Consider the following 15,826-nt stretch of genomic DNA (forward strand, 5'->3'; position numbering starts at 1 on the left):
GACTACGCCCATGCCTTTCCCCACCCCCTTCTTTCCCCAGGGCAAGTGCTCTTCTTTTGCTATAACTTGTTTCCTGAACACATTTCTTCTGAAGGAAGGAAGAGAGGGAGGGAGGAGTGAGTGAGGGAGGGAGGGAGGAAGGAAGAAAGGAAGGAAGGAAAGAAGGAAGAGAAGAAGAAGAAGAAGGAAAGGAAGAAGGGAGGAAAGAAACTAAAAATAGCTAACACTGGTAAATATCTAACACTGAGTCTCAAAAGAATGGGCACTTGACAATGGGTCCTAGGTTTCAACTCTTAAGATTTCCATAGCCCCATTTATGGATAAGGGTGAAGTTTGAAGCTCAAAGCCTGCGTGAGTGGCCTGCTCAGCTTGCTGGGAATGAGCTTTCTATCAGTAGCCACCCACGAACAAACAGCACCTTCTGGAGACGATTTGTGTTAATGCCTGGCCCAGAAATGACCAGGCTCACTCTGGAGTTAAAAGTTGCCCTTGGGATTCGAAGAGAAAATCCCAGGCCGGTCTTTAGTTGTTTCTGTTTGTTTGATTTATACATGGTTATTGAAGTTTAAATGCCTTAAGTGCTCAACCAGTTTTTACATGTGGACATACATAGCCAACATCCAGATCCAGATATAGAACATCTTCACCCCCTGGAACTGTCTCCCAACAGCCCCATTTATCCCGTAAGGGTAACTGCCATGCTGACTCCTGTCATCATAGATCCGTTTGCCTACTTTTAGACTTTATATAAATGAAATGCTAAAGAAGATCCTCTTTTATGTCTGCCTTCTTCAACATGGCATTATAACTGTGAGATTCAACCAGTAGCATCCGAAGCAGCAGTGTGCTGCTTTTCATGGACTGAATCTTCCATTGTCTGAATTCCATTGTGCAAATACATCCCTGTATCCCTTCCATTGGGGTGGGCTTGTGGACTGTTTCCAGTTTCTAACTGTTATGAATAACGCTGCTATCCACGTTCATGTACAGTCCTAGTTAATGATTGACATGACTTCCCTCACCCCTCGGTGACCTTGTTCTAAGAGTGCTCACTTGGAATCATGAATGTAGCTTTTGGAACCTTTAGATAAGAATAAACTGGTGAATGTTTATAAAGCACCTTGAACTTTTTAATTAAGAGATTATTTACTTTGAAAAGTAGTACAGTTAGTTGTTCAAAATAGTTGTGCAGCCTCAAAAAAGCCATCAGACACTTCTCAGCCTCAGTTTCCTCCTGTATACAATGGCCATAGTATCAGTATTATGCAAAAATAACAGAGTTGTAAGAGTTCGATGACATAATGAAAAAAAGCACTTACAGCCCAGCCAACTGAGCGCTCAATGTTGCTGTTATTGATTTTTCATCAAATTAAAAAAAGTAAAGTCAAAGATGCTATGAAGTTGCACAACATTATTAACACAACATAACCAATGGAAACCAATGTCAAATTTCAAGTAAAAATGTTTTTCTTCTTACTCTATAACCTGTTTTGCTTCAACCTGAATTTAGTTGAACAAAGATCTCCATTTAAGCAGATCTCCTGGGTAGGATATGGAGATGGAGGAACAGAGAAAAACTTGGGCAGGGGAAGCTGATTATTGTGGGGTCAGCAGTAACTCTTAGCATACTTTAACCTTTGGGTTATGGGAAAGTTGTGTTTTGTTTGTTTGTTTGTTTTTATAGAGGGAGGGTAAAGGAGGGAGAAAGAGAGGGAGAGAAACATCAATGTGTGGTTGCCTCTTCCATGGCTCCCACTGGGGACCTGCCCTGCAACCCAGGCATGTGCCCTGACTGGGAATCGAACTGGCAACCCTTTGGTTCGCAGCCTGCACTCAATCCACTGAGCTACACCAGCCAGGGCGGAAAGTTGTTTTTGATGTTTGTGTGTCTGGCTTAGATTTCTCTTTGTCCCTGACCTTTTCATAATGCGTGATAACTTGGATTCAGGTCATCTGGTCCAGTGACAGGAATTTCAAAGGACAGAGAGATAACAACTATTCCCAGTCTTATAAGTAAGCGTATCCATGGGTTTCCACAATGAAATCACATTAAAGTCTCACATATTAGGTGTGGTTATCTAGGTAGCTTTGATGAGAATGTGCAAACATTTGAGATTGAAAAGCTGATATTGAAAAGGCATAAATCATCTTATGTCTGGATCCCCAGACCTATGATCCTGGTCATGTCACTGTCAGTCAAGAAAGCTACTCCATTGGGCAACCACCTGAAGAAAGAGGAAGGAATAATGCTTCCCATACCTAAAGGTGTTTCTAACTCTGAACGAAAACATACTTCAAAAATTTTTCCTTACAGCCCTGGCTGGTGTGACTCAATGGATTGAGTGCCAGCCTGCGAACCAAAGGTTGGCTTCCCAGTCAGGGCACCTGCCTGGGTTGTGGGCTGGGTCCCCTGTGGGGGTGCACGAGAGGCAACCACACATTGATGTTTCTCTCCCTCTCTTTTTCCCTCCCTTCCCCTCTCTCTAAAACTAAATAAGCAAAGTCTTTTCAAAAAATTTTACTAACAAAAAAGTTGCAAAATAGTACTAAAAAATCACGTCTTCCTCTTCCCCAGATTCCCAGAATGTTAGCACTTTGTCACATTTGTATCATTCTCCTTTCTCTGTTTATACACAACACACACACACACCATCCTCTTTCCTGAACCATTTGAGTTAGTTGCAGACATTGTGTCCTTACCCTAAGTGTGTATTTCTTAAAATCAGAAACACTCTGTTACAAAACTGTAGTAAAATTAACACTGATTCAGTGTTAACACTATTACCTCATCTGCAGACTTTATTCAAATCTCTCTAATGTCCTACTAATGTCTTTTACAGCAAATGAAATAATTATGTTTGAGTTCAGAATCCAATCTAAGATAACACGTGTATTTAGTTGAATCTACTTTCTCAGAAAAATATTTTAAGGGATATTGAACCCTTGCTATTAGAAAGTCCTTTCATGAAAACAACATTCATTTACCTGTCAACTCGATCAGTAGAAGAATTGGGTACAAAAAAGTGTCTTCTAAAATATTTGCCTGAGCTTCTGGAGGAGAGGGCATAAAAGTAGTTAAATATATTTAATTGCACTGATTGTATGCAAGAAAAACTAAGAATTCATCAGGGAAGATGTTATTCTTCCGGGCTTTACAGAAGAAAAGGTTGGAGTGTAACAGTGTTGGGCGGGTGGGTACGCAGTTATAACTTGTCTGCCCTATAACTAGTGCATAGAGTTGCAGATAGATGTCCATTCCAAGAAAGCAGACAAGCATTTCCTCTTTCTTCAGACAATGGTCACAGTAGCTGCACTTTCTTTGGCAGATGTGGTGTTGGAAAAAGCCATGCACAAGTGCATCTTGAAGCCCCTGAAGGGGCACGTGGAGGCCATGCTGAGGGACTTCCACATGGCTGACGGCTCGTGGAAACAACTCAAGGAGAACCTGCAGCTCGTGCGGCAGAGGAATCCACAGGAACTGGGGGTCTTCGCCCCAACCCCTGATTTTGTGGATGTGGAGAAAATCAAAGTCAAATTCATGACTATGCAGAAGATGTATTCTCCAGAAAAGAAAGTCATGCTGCTGTTGAGGGTCTGCAAGCTTATTTACACTGTCATGGAGAACAACTCAGGTGAGGCTGCCATTTCCCACTAGGGCCAGCGATGTGGCCAGTGACAAGTCAGGCTTTCTGATTCCCAATTGCTCTTCCTTTCAATCTCTTGATTTCACCAAGCAGCTCTGAAAAAATGCAAGTGTCAGTCGCTTGCAACAGATTAATAGCACCAAAAAACTAATCTTATGAGGGCAACAAAATTTTTATGATACCAATTTATTAAAGATTTAGTGCAAAGTAGTAAATACATATTCAGTCTCTGGTGTCCAAGTTTAAATCCTAGCTCTGCGAATGAGTTAATTAACTGTGAGACTTTGGCCACCCTACTTTACCTTCTAAGATGCAGTGCCTGCACGTGTCGTTGGATATGACCCTTTCCTTCATAAGGTGGGTGTTAAATGGGACAGAGCCTGCATAGCCCCAAGCACAATGGAAATATTAGCAATAATCATTACTATATTTTGGCCAGTGAGGGTTTGTGTCAATGGTCTGTAGCATATGTCAGAAACGTGGAGCTTGCAACAATGGTGCAGTTTTATGATAGCCATTTCATCGGCTCCCCCTTGTTTTCCACGAGCTGAAGCAATGTAATTGGAATTCACAAAAGAGTTACAAAGTTGGGGAGTAAGCCCTAGGATTTCCCCTGTGCTGCTTCTTATAGATCCTAACTATGACTCGTTGATAGTGATAGAGCCCTCCATTGTTCTAGGTCTTCAGGGAGCCTAGTGTAATTCCTTGGATGACTAGTACCTTTTCCTCTGAGTGAAACTGCTTCATGGAGAAGGAACAAAGAGAAAACACAGGCTCAAGTACCCACTCCTTGAGTAAATAGAAGTGTGTTGCATTCAAATTGTTGAGGAAAGACAATACATGAGCTCTTACACTAGCAATGATAGCATATGAACATCACCTCTTAAATTTGCCAGCATATTTCACATAGAAAATATATTTTTGTAGTTCATGAAATCATTTATAAAAGGCCCTAGAAAGTATCTACACAGGATTATGTTCTTCTGAAGTACAGTTTCTCAACCTCAGCACTAAAGACATCCTCACCGGATAATTCTTTGTTGTGGGGGCAATCCGCTTCCTATGGGAAGTTTACCAGCATCCTGGATGCCATTTGCACCTCACCCTCCAGTCCCAACAATAAAAATTTCTCTAGACAATGCCAGTTTCTCCTGGGGAAAGATCACCCCTCACCCCTGCTGAGAATCACCACTATAATGAAAAATAGAAAGAAGGACTAAAATTTTTTTGCTATACATTACCCATGTGTATCTATTCTACATATGCTGAATTAGCACATTTAAATAAATTGTGTGGGCCCCTTGAGCAGAGAGCAGCCTTTATTCCTAGTTTGAGTTTGGTCCTCTCACAGTGTTTGTTATTAACTTGCACAGACAGCATTAGGAAACAGGACACAAAGGGTTAAAATAATAAGAAGATAACTTAGTAAATTAGTTTGTAATCTTGCTTGCTGAAAGTTAAGCTGTTTAAAAGTACCGTGTCCTATTGCATAATGATATAATTCATGACAGTGGGGAAGAAACCTTTCTGGTGTTCATTGACTCCTACATGCTCATTCTGAAATTGTGAGTGAGGGCTGGCCCGAGACATGCGCAACGGGGAGGGTTGTGGGCTACACAGGATTCCAGAAACACCCACCTCTGTTTAAGAATAGCACATGTGCCCAGGGTGACTCCTCGCTATCTAATAAAAGCAGCAAGTAGGAAATGAAAGAAGGAAATGTGGGTGAAAATATTCCTGTTCTTCCCTTCCCTCCTAATTGCAGGGAGGATGTATGGTGCTGACGACTTTCTGCCGGTCCTGACCTATGTCATAGCTCAGTGTGACATGCTGGAACTGGACACGGAAATCGAGTACATGATGGAGCTCTTAGATCCTTCGCTGTTACACGGAGAAGGTAACGTGCTTTCCAAAAGGTGGGAAGAACTGGGTGCTTTTGGACAGTTTTGGTTTTTGTTACTGAGCTGAAGTTCACATAACAAAATCAACTGTTTTAAAGTGAACAATCCAGTAGAATTTAGTACACTTACAATGTTGTGCAATATACCACCTCTATCTGACTCCAGGAATATACCCCCAAATAAAACCTCATTCCCATTAAGCAGTTATGTGGGAGCTTTATTAAAATCCTAAGGGTTAAGTCCAGTTTTAATTTAAAAGTTGCTGATTTTTTTAAACTACAAAAGTAATACATATTTATTGTAGGAAATTTGGAAACATCAGAGAAACACAGAAAGTGTAACCCTGCCATAATTATACTTTATCGAGACTGGTTAATTGCAATTAAAATATGTTCAGTAGAATAAATGCTATGTTGAAAAAGAAATGGTTTCTTTGATTTCAAGAGGAAGTTGAAATCATACTATTACTAGAGAATATTTCTACTGACAAAAGAAATGTCTGGCTGTTATATATGTGAAACAGATGAAGGCCTGTCTTTTGTTTTCATCATTTAAGGAAATGTTTGTTTTCAAGATGAAAACAGCATTGATTTTTTTTAATTTAAAAAACAGTATCTGCTTGTTGTTAAAATTAAAAAAAGAAAAACAGTGGAGTAAAATCTGGGCGGTTTGCTTTCAATTTATCTTGGCAATTCACTTTCCTTCTTGTGTCTGCCTGACTCCAACATGTCTTAGCAGAAATCCCTTCTCCTTACACACTGATTAGGTATTTTATCATGGAAATAATTTGGATGTTTGTCATCGTGGTACACAACCTTGAAAAGCAGAAATAGCTGGGACTCTTATGTGAGTTTCTGTGTCTTTTTAAAGGCGAACAAATCAGGGCCTGTGCGTTGTGAATCCTGTTCATCCATTTTCATGTGTTCCGATAAGAGCCCAGCTAGATCCTGAGTTCTGAATTGTTGCACAGACCTTTCTTTTTCTTTTTCCCAGTGAGTTTTAGTCCAGAATTGAGTTAAAAGGTCTAGGAGTTGGTAGGATTCTCCAGGAATGTGTTATACTTGTACTTTCCCTGAAGGGAACTTCAATGTATTGCTACCCCAGAATGTGTTCCTTAGTCCCCTACTGCTTGGCTTTCTTATCAGGTCTGCCCTCCTCCTTGGAGCCCCTATAGTGCAGCTTCCACCTCTCTTCGGATCAGTGCTGACTCAGGGTTAGTGAGGATTATCTTTTCATCCTGTCTGCCCACCCCAGACAGATGTGAATGAGCCTCTTTCATTCCTTCAACCTCTCAACTGTTTATCTGCCCTCACTATTATTCACAGCCTGAGGCACTAAGACTTTCCTTCCCTGCTCTGCCCTGGGGTTTGACAGGAGAGGAGAAAGCATATGATTTTGTCCAGTGACCAAGAGAAGTATACAATCCATCATTATTACAGTTCTCATCATTATTATATATTGCATTCATTTTTATAATTTTTTATGCATCTGGGTATTTTTTTAGCTTCAATCATGTTTAATTCTAGTAATAAATATGTCAAATTCTTGGCACTTTAGAGAAAGGGCATGCCAGTTTCACTCAGAAAATTACCGTTCTGTTGCTAACAATGTATACTTAGGACAAACATATGGTTTACGTCTTGTGGCCGGAGGAATCCAGACAGGCATTTCCTGCCATCTTTCCCCACTTTCCGCAGGGCAAGATACTGCCCTGGACACTGTTGATGACAGGTGAGCAGGTTGATGTCCTCACCTCCAGAAATCATGCCTGAGAGAAACACAAGGGCCTGCTAGTGAACATACAGAGCAGCCTGTGAACTCACGCTTAAACTTAAGGCTGCTCGCACTTAACTATGCCTCAGGCTGCTTGGCTTCCTTCTTGGGGAGAGCAAGACAGCCAGTCTGGTTGCCTGTGGTTACAGACCAGGCCTGTGCTCCAGTGAACTGAAGCTGTGCAGACCAGGAGGAAGAAGCTGCTGAGCAGAGAGCTACATCAACCCAGCCCTCCGTGGCCTGCCCCAGGCCCTCTTTGGTTTGCAGGGCTTTAGCCTACATCTCTTTTCTGCTGTTCAAGCAGGTAGTTTCCTTGTGGAAAAAGCATCATAGAACCCCTTTTAAGTGCACAGCTCTTGTGGTAGGGCTTTAGTTTTGCTGAAATGTGAACCTTCCTCTAATTGCATCCACATGTTTCAAAGTGTGGTCAGTTTTGTGCTTCCAGCATTTTGCATTTTCTCTTTAGTGGCCTGAGCAGATCACATCTATGGAGTCTAAAATTTGATATCCAAAGGACACACCCTCTCTCCCAAACTTGATTGTAGCAGTCCCCCCCAAGTCCCAGTTCTAATACTAGCACCTCTTTCTTGAATATTTAAGTCAATATTGATTTCCCCTAAAATTCTGTGTAGCATTTAAATGTACTTACTGTGTTTCATATTCAGTCGTGTGCTGATTTGTTCTTGGGGCAAATATTTAGTAAAAATCAACTACTCACTGTTTTGTACTCACATGTGGAGCTGCCTTGGGGAATTTACCCCTGGCTGGTGAGCAGTTAAACTATTCAAATAACTCAAAACAAAAAGACTGACACGTGATGTGGGCATGAAAAGTATATTAACTCAGGCCTACGTGACGCTGCCATAAAAAAATAACCCCCAAATCTCCGTCAGTGACTACAAAGGTGTGTTTCTTTCTCAAGTTACATGTCCACTGGGATTTACAAGGGGCTCTGCCCATTTCTCAGATGGTAGACCAATTGCATCTTGAGTGTTGTCAGTTGAACAGAGAAAGAGTTGTTTGGGATCTTGCATTAGCAGCTAAATACTTTGGCCATGAAAGTAGCACAAAACTGAATTAACCACAACTAACTTCTGATTCCTGCATGAACAAACTACCAATCTTCTTTTTCTTTAATAAATTTATAAACTTCTGTAGAGCAGGTACTCAGACTCTACTTCTTATAAAATCAACACCTGCTCTTTGCTCTGGTGGAGATTCAACATCATTTTGACAAAGAATGTCTCTCAATTTAAAATGTGGGTGCCCAATTAGGGAGTTTTTCATCAATGTTCAGGGCGCCCCCTAGTGGTTCTATGGCACGGTGCTTGCGAGTTCCTCAGAAGGCGCCAAATTATACTTGAGGACAAAACTGTGAACACATTTCTGTGTGTCTCACAGCATTGTAGTCTTAACACTGTACAAGCGTAAGAAATCATTACTAAATATACCATCAAAGGGACATTACTTACTTTTCCTTGTAAATTACTTTTTCCAAAATGTGTCACCTTAGTTCCCAAGTAAAGGTAGGGAAAGGAATAAAGAGGGAGACATTTTGAGGAACCCATATTATTGCAAACACAGTCATATATTGAGCAATCCTTTCAAAGCATGTACTTTACTTAGGAAAGTATATGCTTTGAAAGCATATACTTAGGAAATATTCATTCCTTAAAAATAAAAAAGCCCCAAAGAAATTTCCAGGAGATGTGTGGACTCCTGTTGCTAAAGTAAATAATTCTGGCCTCAGAGCTGTTGACCTCGCCACCTCACATGCCTCCCAACTTCCATCAGGCCTCAACAAAAAGGCCTGACCTTTTCTGGCAAAACATTTTCACAATTGCATTTAAATAATTTAGATATTTCTGTTTGTTTCTGTTGATTTCTGTTTGTCACCCATTGGAATGGGAATCCCATTGGTGAAAACAGGGCATTGCTGGACAGGGCTGCTGGTGTCCCCCTCCTTGGCAGGGGCCTGGGTCACCCAGTGCATCTGTGGGGATGACTGCATGAATGGACAGATGGAGGCATGAAGGACATGCTCTGGATGTGTTCTTCTGTGGTCCCACAGGAAATGGGTGTGAGAGAAATGGGGGAAATACAAAGTACAGCCTCTGTGAGTCCACTGACTTATCACCAGAGTATGAAACTCTTGGACACTCTGTCCTTTCTAGGAGGCTATTACTTGACAAGCGCCTATGGGGCACTTTCTCTGATAAAGAATTTCCAAGAAGAACAAGCTGCAAGACTGCTCAGCTCAGAGACCAGAGATACCCTGAGGCAGTGGCACAAACGGAGAACCACCAACCGGACCATCCCCTCAGTGGATGACTTTCAGGTATGTGGCTGGTGACGGTGACAAGGGGTAGGGGGAGGCACACTGCTTCCCTTGTCCTCCATGAAGGCAGAGCTGGCTCTCGGGACTGAGAAGGCAAATCATCCAGCGGAAGAGATATTTTTAAACCACCTTCTGACCTTGTTGTTTCACTTCTCTGTTTTGTTTATATTTAAAAAAGAAAAAAAAAGTGTGTTTGGCCCAAATTTTGCTGCCCTTAAGGAAACAAAGTCAAATTAAGGCAGGATTTCTTCCAGAATGTTCAGCATGGGTGCTGAGTACCTAAGCAGATAAGAAGCCAAGGAGGAAGCTCTTGGCACAGGTGGTGGGTACTTCATTGCATCAGAAGACTGAGTGCAAATAGCAGTGTTAGGCACTGCAGTGGACCTGGTCTCTCTGAGAAGAGGGAGAGGTGCAGTAATGCCTTCCCTCCCCCGCTTCCTTTTTTTCTACCTATTCCCCCAAAACAGAAGACCCCAGAATCTCACTGGCAGCATCAGCTCTGGCAGCCAGTCAGGTCCTGCCTGGGTCCCCATCGGCAATTTTCCATGACTGTGAGCTGGTGCCCAGGAATATGAGATTCCCAAAGTGCTTGTTTTTGAAAGAGGAGAGGCAGGTTAGGGCTATAAAAATCTTTACCCAGCACAACAATGCTTGATTTGCTTATAAGACTATGAAATTATGAGTAAGCCTGCAAATGTCTTTGAGTCATATTTTGAAAGTTTCAAATCAAATTATAAAACCTGACTGTATTTTCTTTCTATGTGCCATGTGGTGAATTTTTAAGCAGGACAGATTTGTCCATGTCCATATTCAGATTGGCCTTCCTTTCCTTTTCTGCTTCTCAGTGCTCTGAAAATGCTCCAGGGTACATTTGGTTCACAGTCAGCCCTTCTGCAAAGGCAAGATCGTCAACTTATTTCCTAAGATAGCAGTAGTCTCAGAAATTCCTTCCCAGGTACATTACTCTAGAAGGCAAGACAAATACCGTGTGCTCCCCTGCCCCCTTGGGCTGTTGAAGAGCTGTCCATGTGTTAGGGATTTTGCATACACAGGCTCTTGGGATACTGTGATTGCCTATCCCAGGAGGAGACTCCTAGGCTATACACCCTCTGAGGAGAGGAACAGAAGAAATGAGAAAAGCTCATTCTTCATCTCTCAACCTACCACCAACCTCTTCCTCCTGTGCCCTCTCTCCAGCTGGAGTTTCTAACCTAGAGACCCCCAGAGGCCACAGTTCCCCCTTCCTTCTCCACATCCCTTTCCACTATCCCTGCTCACTCGGGAGATGCACAACTTAGAATATAACCCAAAAGGGGAATTGTTAGCAGTCCATTTGGGTGTAAAAACAAAAACTCAGACACAAAATTCCACTTGGAACTCCTAAATCAGGGGTCACAGACTCACACACAGTCTCCTCATGCTGAAGAAGCAGCACGCCACAGTGGTGAAGACACTGGAACCCTGGGTCTGCCACTCACTAGATGTGCAGCCTTGGGCAAGTTGCTTAGCCTCTCTGTGCCTCAGTTTCTTCACTGGTAAAATGCAAAGAATGTAGACTTCTTTCACAAAGGTTTCTTCAGAAGTCAATGAGTAACTGGATACCAAGTGCTTGGCCCAAGTGTTGGGTGGGGGGTTGAGATAGGAGAGGACAGAATTTGCTAAAATGGAGCATGTGTATTCGCTAAGGAGTTCTAATTCAAGAATGTCAGAGTTTCCTACCAGTGCAGAGCTCACTGTCCTTCCCTTTGAAAGAGATTTCCCTTCTAACATCCCAGTAAACCCTCACATGGGACCCTGGAAAGAGAGCACCACTTCCCTTCACTCCTGAGTAGGGTTTCCAGATTTAGAAGAGGAGCATCTTTCATGTCTGAAAAATCAAATTTAACTGGGTGTTCTCTGTTTTATCTGGTAACCCCACTCCTGTAGAAGAGGAAACTAAAGAAGTTATCCAGAGTCACAAAATCTCAGAGAGCCTGGTATGAGTGTAGGATTCTTGACGCCTCATTTGGGCTTTGCACCTGTGAGATTGAAGGCTTATTGCATTTCGTGATGGCATACACCTGGCACTATTCACAGTGCCAAGCCTGCAAACATCTTTTATGTCTCTACAACACCGCTTTGCACGTAATCACCTCCATCTCCAAAGCCCTTTGGAAGAATCAATATTTTTCTCCTGCTGACATTTTCCATATTGTACTCAGAGCCACTTGTATTAGATGAAACCACATGAAATTGCCATTTGGAGAGGTGAAAAATGGTCAGATATTGGCAGTCTCTTGTGGTCTAACCTAACATTATTGTCCTTGCTTAAGCCTCATGAAAAGTCATCCAGAGTGAGTACAATATATACTCTTGTGTCTATACATTTTACATGTCTCTTCCTGCTGACTCCTGGTTCAGGCTCCTCTGATTAGTTTGTTTTTCAAGCTGGGAATAAACCCTGTACTGGATCTAGTACAGTCTTCACCAAGATTTCTTAACCAAGGTTTAGGAAGGACACTGAAAGATCAGAATAGCTGAATGAATTTCCTGTTCCTTATATTTGTAATGAATTAAAATATAGCCACTCAGTCCATATAGTTGCTCTCCCCACAGTCCAAATTTAGCATGGCCTCTTTCCTTGCCCTTGGAGGCCTCATGTCCTGGCATTATACATCCTGAGAAGCCAGAGCCTGCAGTGGCTTGCAAGACAGACTTCTCATTTGCATCTCATCAGGCTCATTTATCACTGCTCTCTTATTTCCCCCTTCTCACTCGGCCCCAACATTTCTCTTTCCACCTGCAGAATTACCTCCGAGTTGCTTTCCAGGAGGTCAACAGTGGCTGCACGGGCAAGACCCTCCTTGTGAGACCATACGTCACCACCGAGGATGTGTGTCAGCTCTGTGCCGAGAAGTTTAAAGTAGAGGACCCTGAGGAGTACAGCCTCTTCCTGTTTGTTGACGAAACGTGGCAGCAGCTGGCAGAGGACACTTACCCTCAAAAAATCAAGGCTGAGCTGCACAGCCGGCCACAACCCCACATCTTCCACTTTGTCTACAAGCGCATCAAGAATGACCCTTATGGTGTAATTGTCCAGAATGGGGAAGGAGACCCCACCACTTCATAGAAGACACCTGAGACTTTCCAGCGGTGTCGCCTAGCCTTCTGGCTTCCACGTGCTTGTGTTTGAAAAGCAGTCATCTCCTTGCAGACCCCTCAGTTCAGTGACTAAGCCATCTAGAGGCCAACTTGGCAGGGCATCTTTAGCCACATTGGCCAAGCAAGGTAGCTGAGGTTCATGAAACAGTAGGATTCTCCTTCCGAGATGGAGAATTGCATTTTGTGGTCCAAGGGTCCTACGATGGTTTGCTACCTACCTGCAGCCAGGTTCTAGGTGGACTCACAAGTATGTGTATGTGCTGAGTAAACATGTAAGGTACAAGCTCTTCTCTTCAATTCAACAGCAGGTGTTTGACAAGGTTGGCTGATGCAGTGCATCAGGTACTTCTGAGTTCTTTGGATAGCTTCTTTCACCTTTATCTTTTTTCCTTTTTAAAAAAAATTTGCAAAGAGCCTTTGTGTTTTTATATATTTCATAGAAATTTTTTATAGCAGTTGCAGGTAAACTGTCAGGATTGGTTTTTAAAATATTTTTGTAACTTTAAAATATTCTATAATTATGCATGTGATTTTAACATTTAATATTCAAAAAGACATCTCTTGCTGGATTTGAGAGTATTGCATTTTACAAGTCTCTCTTCTATAACTGGATGTTTCAGCAACTTTGTGGGGAGAGACTGCTGGATTTCTTAAAGTGATGTATTACTGACACTGGCCTTTGGAAATCTGATGTACTGTTACCTTGTTCATGCTCAGTGATATTTTCTGTCTTGTGTTTAACCAAGTGATGTTGAGGATCAGGAGAGAAATGAATGTAGAGAGAGACTGAGAGAGAAATACAGACTCTAATAAAGGACTAAGGAGTTAGTCTGCAGGTTCAGACTCTTTGAAGAAAGTGGGAAAAGGAGATGGAAGGAACTGTTTATGCTGAGAATATTGTAAATATGCAATGAGATTTGGCTAAATTTTTCCATGTAATTTGCTCTTGGAAACAATTTTGAAAACCCCATGAGGAAAAAAACAATAAGGATAACACTTATTTTTCTTTTCCACATAAGTCAAAACTAATAGCATCAAATTATTTGGGACAGCAACCAAGTAATGTCTACTGTGACTTTCATTGAGTTAAATAAGATGCTGTTTAGAAAAGAGTTTGCAAATGCACCAGACATGCCATCTGAATTTTAAGAATGTATGGTGAAGTAAATTTATGTTTTGTGAAATCTGGTTAGGGATGAACAAAGTATGAGGGTTTGTATCAATGTAACACAGGTAGTTGCTAAAACATGTTATTGTACTGTGTAAAGATGTGTAGTCATCTAATTTGATTGGCTTTGTACCTTGTTCCTTTGTTAGCTTTTGTGATACATCCAGAACCCTCAGCACATACTGTGTTGTACTTCCTTTTGTAAATGATTTTTAAATGGAATTTTGCACATAATACATTGTAATACTGTACAATAATCATGTGTGAAAATAATTTTTGAAATATTCTTTAGTTGTCTTTCTTGTTTGGGAAGCAGAACATAATGTGCACTACATAATGAGATGTTAATCTGAAACCCAAGCCAGTGTTTGTGGTTAGATACTCCATAGAGAGGAAACAGAAAAGTTTGCCTTTTCTCGGTAGCTTATATACTAATATGAGGCAAAAATCAAGGAGCAGAAGGAAAAGTGTGTTCTAACATGAAAGGATTTCCAGTGTTACTAGACAGTAATTGACTTAGTTGGACCTAGGGACAATCACAGTTAAGGGAAAGGGCCCTGCAGACAAGCCACCCCTTTTTTTGCAACCTCTGACGTTTCCTGGCTGAGAGTTCAATGCTCTTTCAAAATCAGCAGTGCAGAGGCTTGGTCTTCTTTGCTGCTATATTCCTGGTGCTTGGAGCCATGTCTGGCAGTTAGCATGTGCTTTGTAAGTCCTTGTGTCTGAACAAACTTTCTAACTCAGTAGGAATGGATACTTCTAGATCAGAAAGACGGCTGAACAGACTGCCTGCTTTTTGTTTTTGCAATGAATTAAAACCGACAGTCAATCCATATAGTGGTCCGCCCACTCTCCAAATTAAGGTCATCAATGCTGTTCTTATCCTTAGAAATCAATACTCTGCTGACTGAAAGCAAGCCACAATATCTGAATGGGAGGCAGTCTCAACAGCCTTTAGTAAGATGACAGCGAGATCAAAACAGGAAATGTTAGTGTGAACAAAGAAAACACCACAAGACAGCCCCTGGTTTTGTCATTGGGCAATATTTCCCTGCTAAAATTACAACATAACATGTTGTCTTCAGTTTTTTCCCCCATGCAGACATTTCTCAGTTCTCAAATTGTCAGGAAACAGATTTTGGTATAGTTTGGAAGGAATAAGAGGGAGAGTAAAAATATACTTGCTGGTGGAGGGAGAGGAGAATATTTCCAGATCTAAAAATGTTATAAAAGATGAATGCCAGCCAGAGGAAAGGATTTTTTTTTAAATATTGCATGCACTGCCAAATATTCCCTGCAGGGACATGGAATAGAAATAGAAACTGTTGAGTAGTTTATGGCATGTGTAAGTTACAACTGAAATCTATAAGAAAACACAAAAGGCAGGATACCCAACCTTGAATGCTTTCATTTATAAATGTGCCTTCATTGGGCAACTCTCACCTTTAGTTACTTTAAGAGACTTGGAATGAGAGAGAACTCTGATTATCATTTTAAGTATATTTTGTTGATTATGCTATTACAGTTACCCCATATTTTCTCCCCTTTATTTCCCTCTGCCCTGCACCCACCCTCCCACCAGCATTCCCCTGCCCCAAGAACATGTCCATGGGTCATACATATAAGTTCTTTGGCTTCTCCATTTCCCATACTATTCTTAACCTCCCCCTGTCTATTTTTTACCTACCATTTATGCTTCTTATTCCCTGTACCTTTTCCCCCATTCTACCCCCTCACCCCACACTGATAACCCTCCATGTGATATCCATTTCTGTGAGTCTGTTCCTGTTCTAGTTGTTTGCTTAGTTTGTTTTTGTTTTTTTAGGTTCAGTTGTTGATAGTTGTAAGCTTGTTGTCATTT

General features: G+C 41.6%; 1 protein-coding gene across 11 annotated transcripts in view; it reads left to right on the plus strand.

Moving 5' to 3' along the window:
* Positions 1-14,251, plus strand: part of RIN2 (Ras and Rab interactor 2) — a 239,526-nt gene extending 225,275 nt beyond the window's left edge. For all 11 annotated transcript variants that reach the window (XM_053926043.2, XM_024559337.3, XM_045194656.2 and 8 more), the window contains 4 exons: positions 3,327-3,632; positions 5,410-5,541; positions 9,493-9,656; positions 12,442-14,251. In XM_053926043.2, the coding sequence (XP_053782018.1) occupies positions 3,327-3,632; positions 5,410-5,541; positions 9,493-9,656; positions 12,442-12,765 (926 nt within the window). In that variant the 3' untranslated portion in view covers positions 12,766-14,251. The remainder of the gene's footprint in view (positions 1-3,326; positions 3,633-5,409; positions 5,542-9,492; positions 9,657-12,441) is intronic.
* The last annotated feature ends 1,575 nt before the right edge of the window (positions 14,252-15,826 follow it).

The sequence above is a fragment of the Desmodus rotundus genome, chromosome 6 (assembly GCF_022682495.2).
Source record: "Desmodus rotundus isolate HL8 chromosome 6, HLdesRot8A.1, whole genome shotgun sequence".
Classification (NCBI taxonomy): Eukaryota; Metazoa; Chordata; class Mammalia; order Chiroptera; family Phyllostomidae; genus Desmodus; species Desmodus rotundus.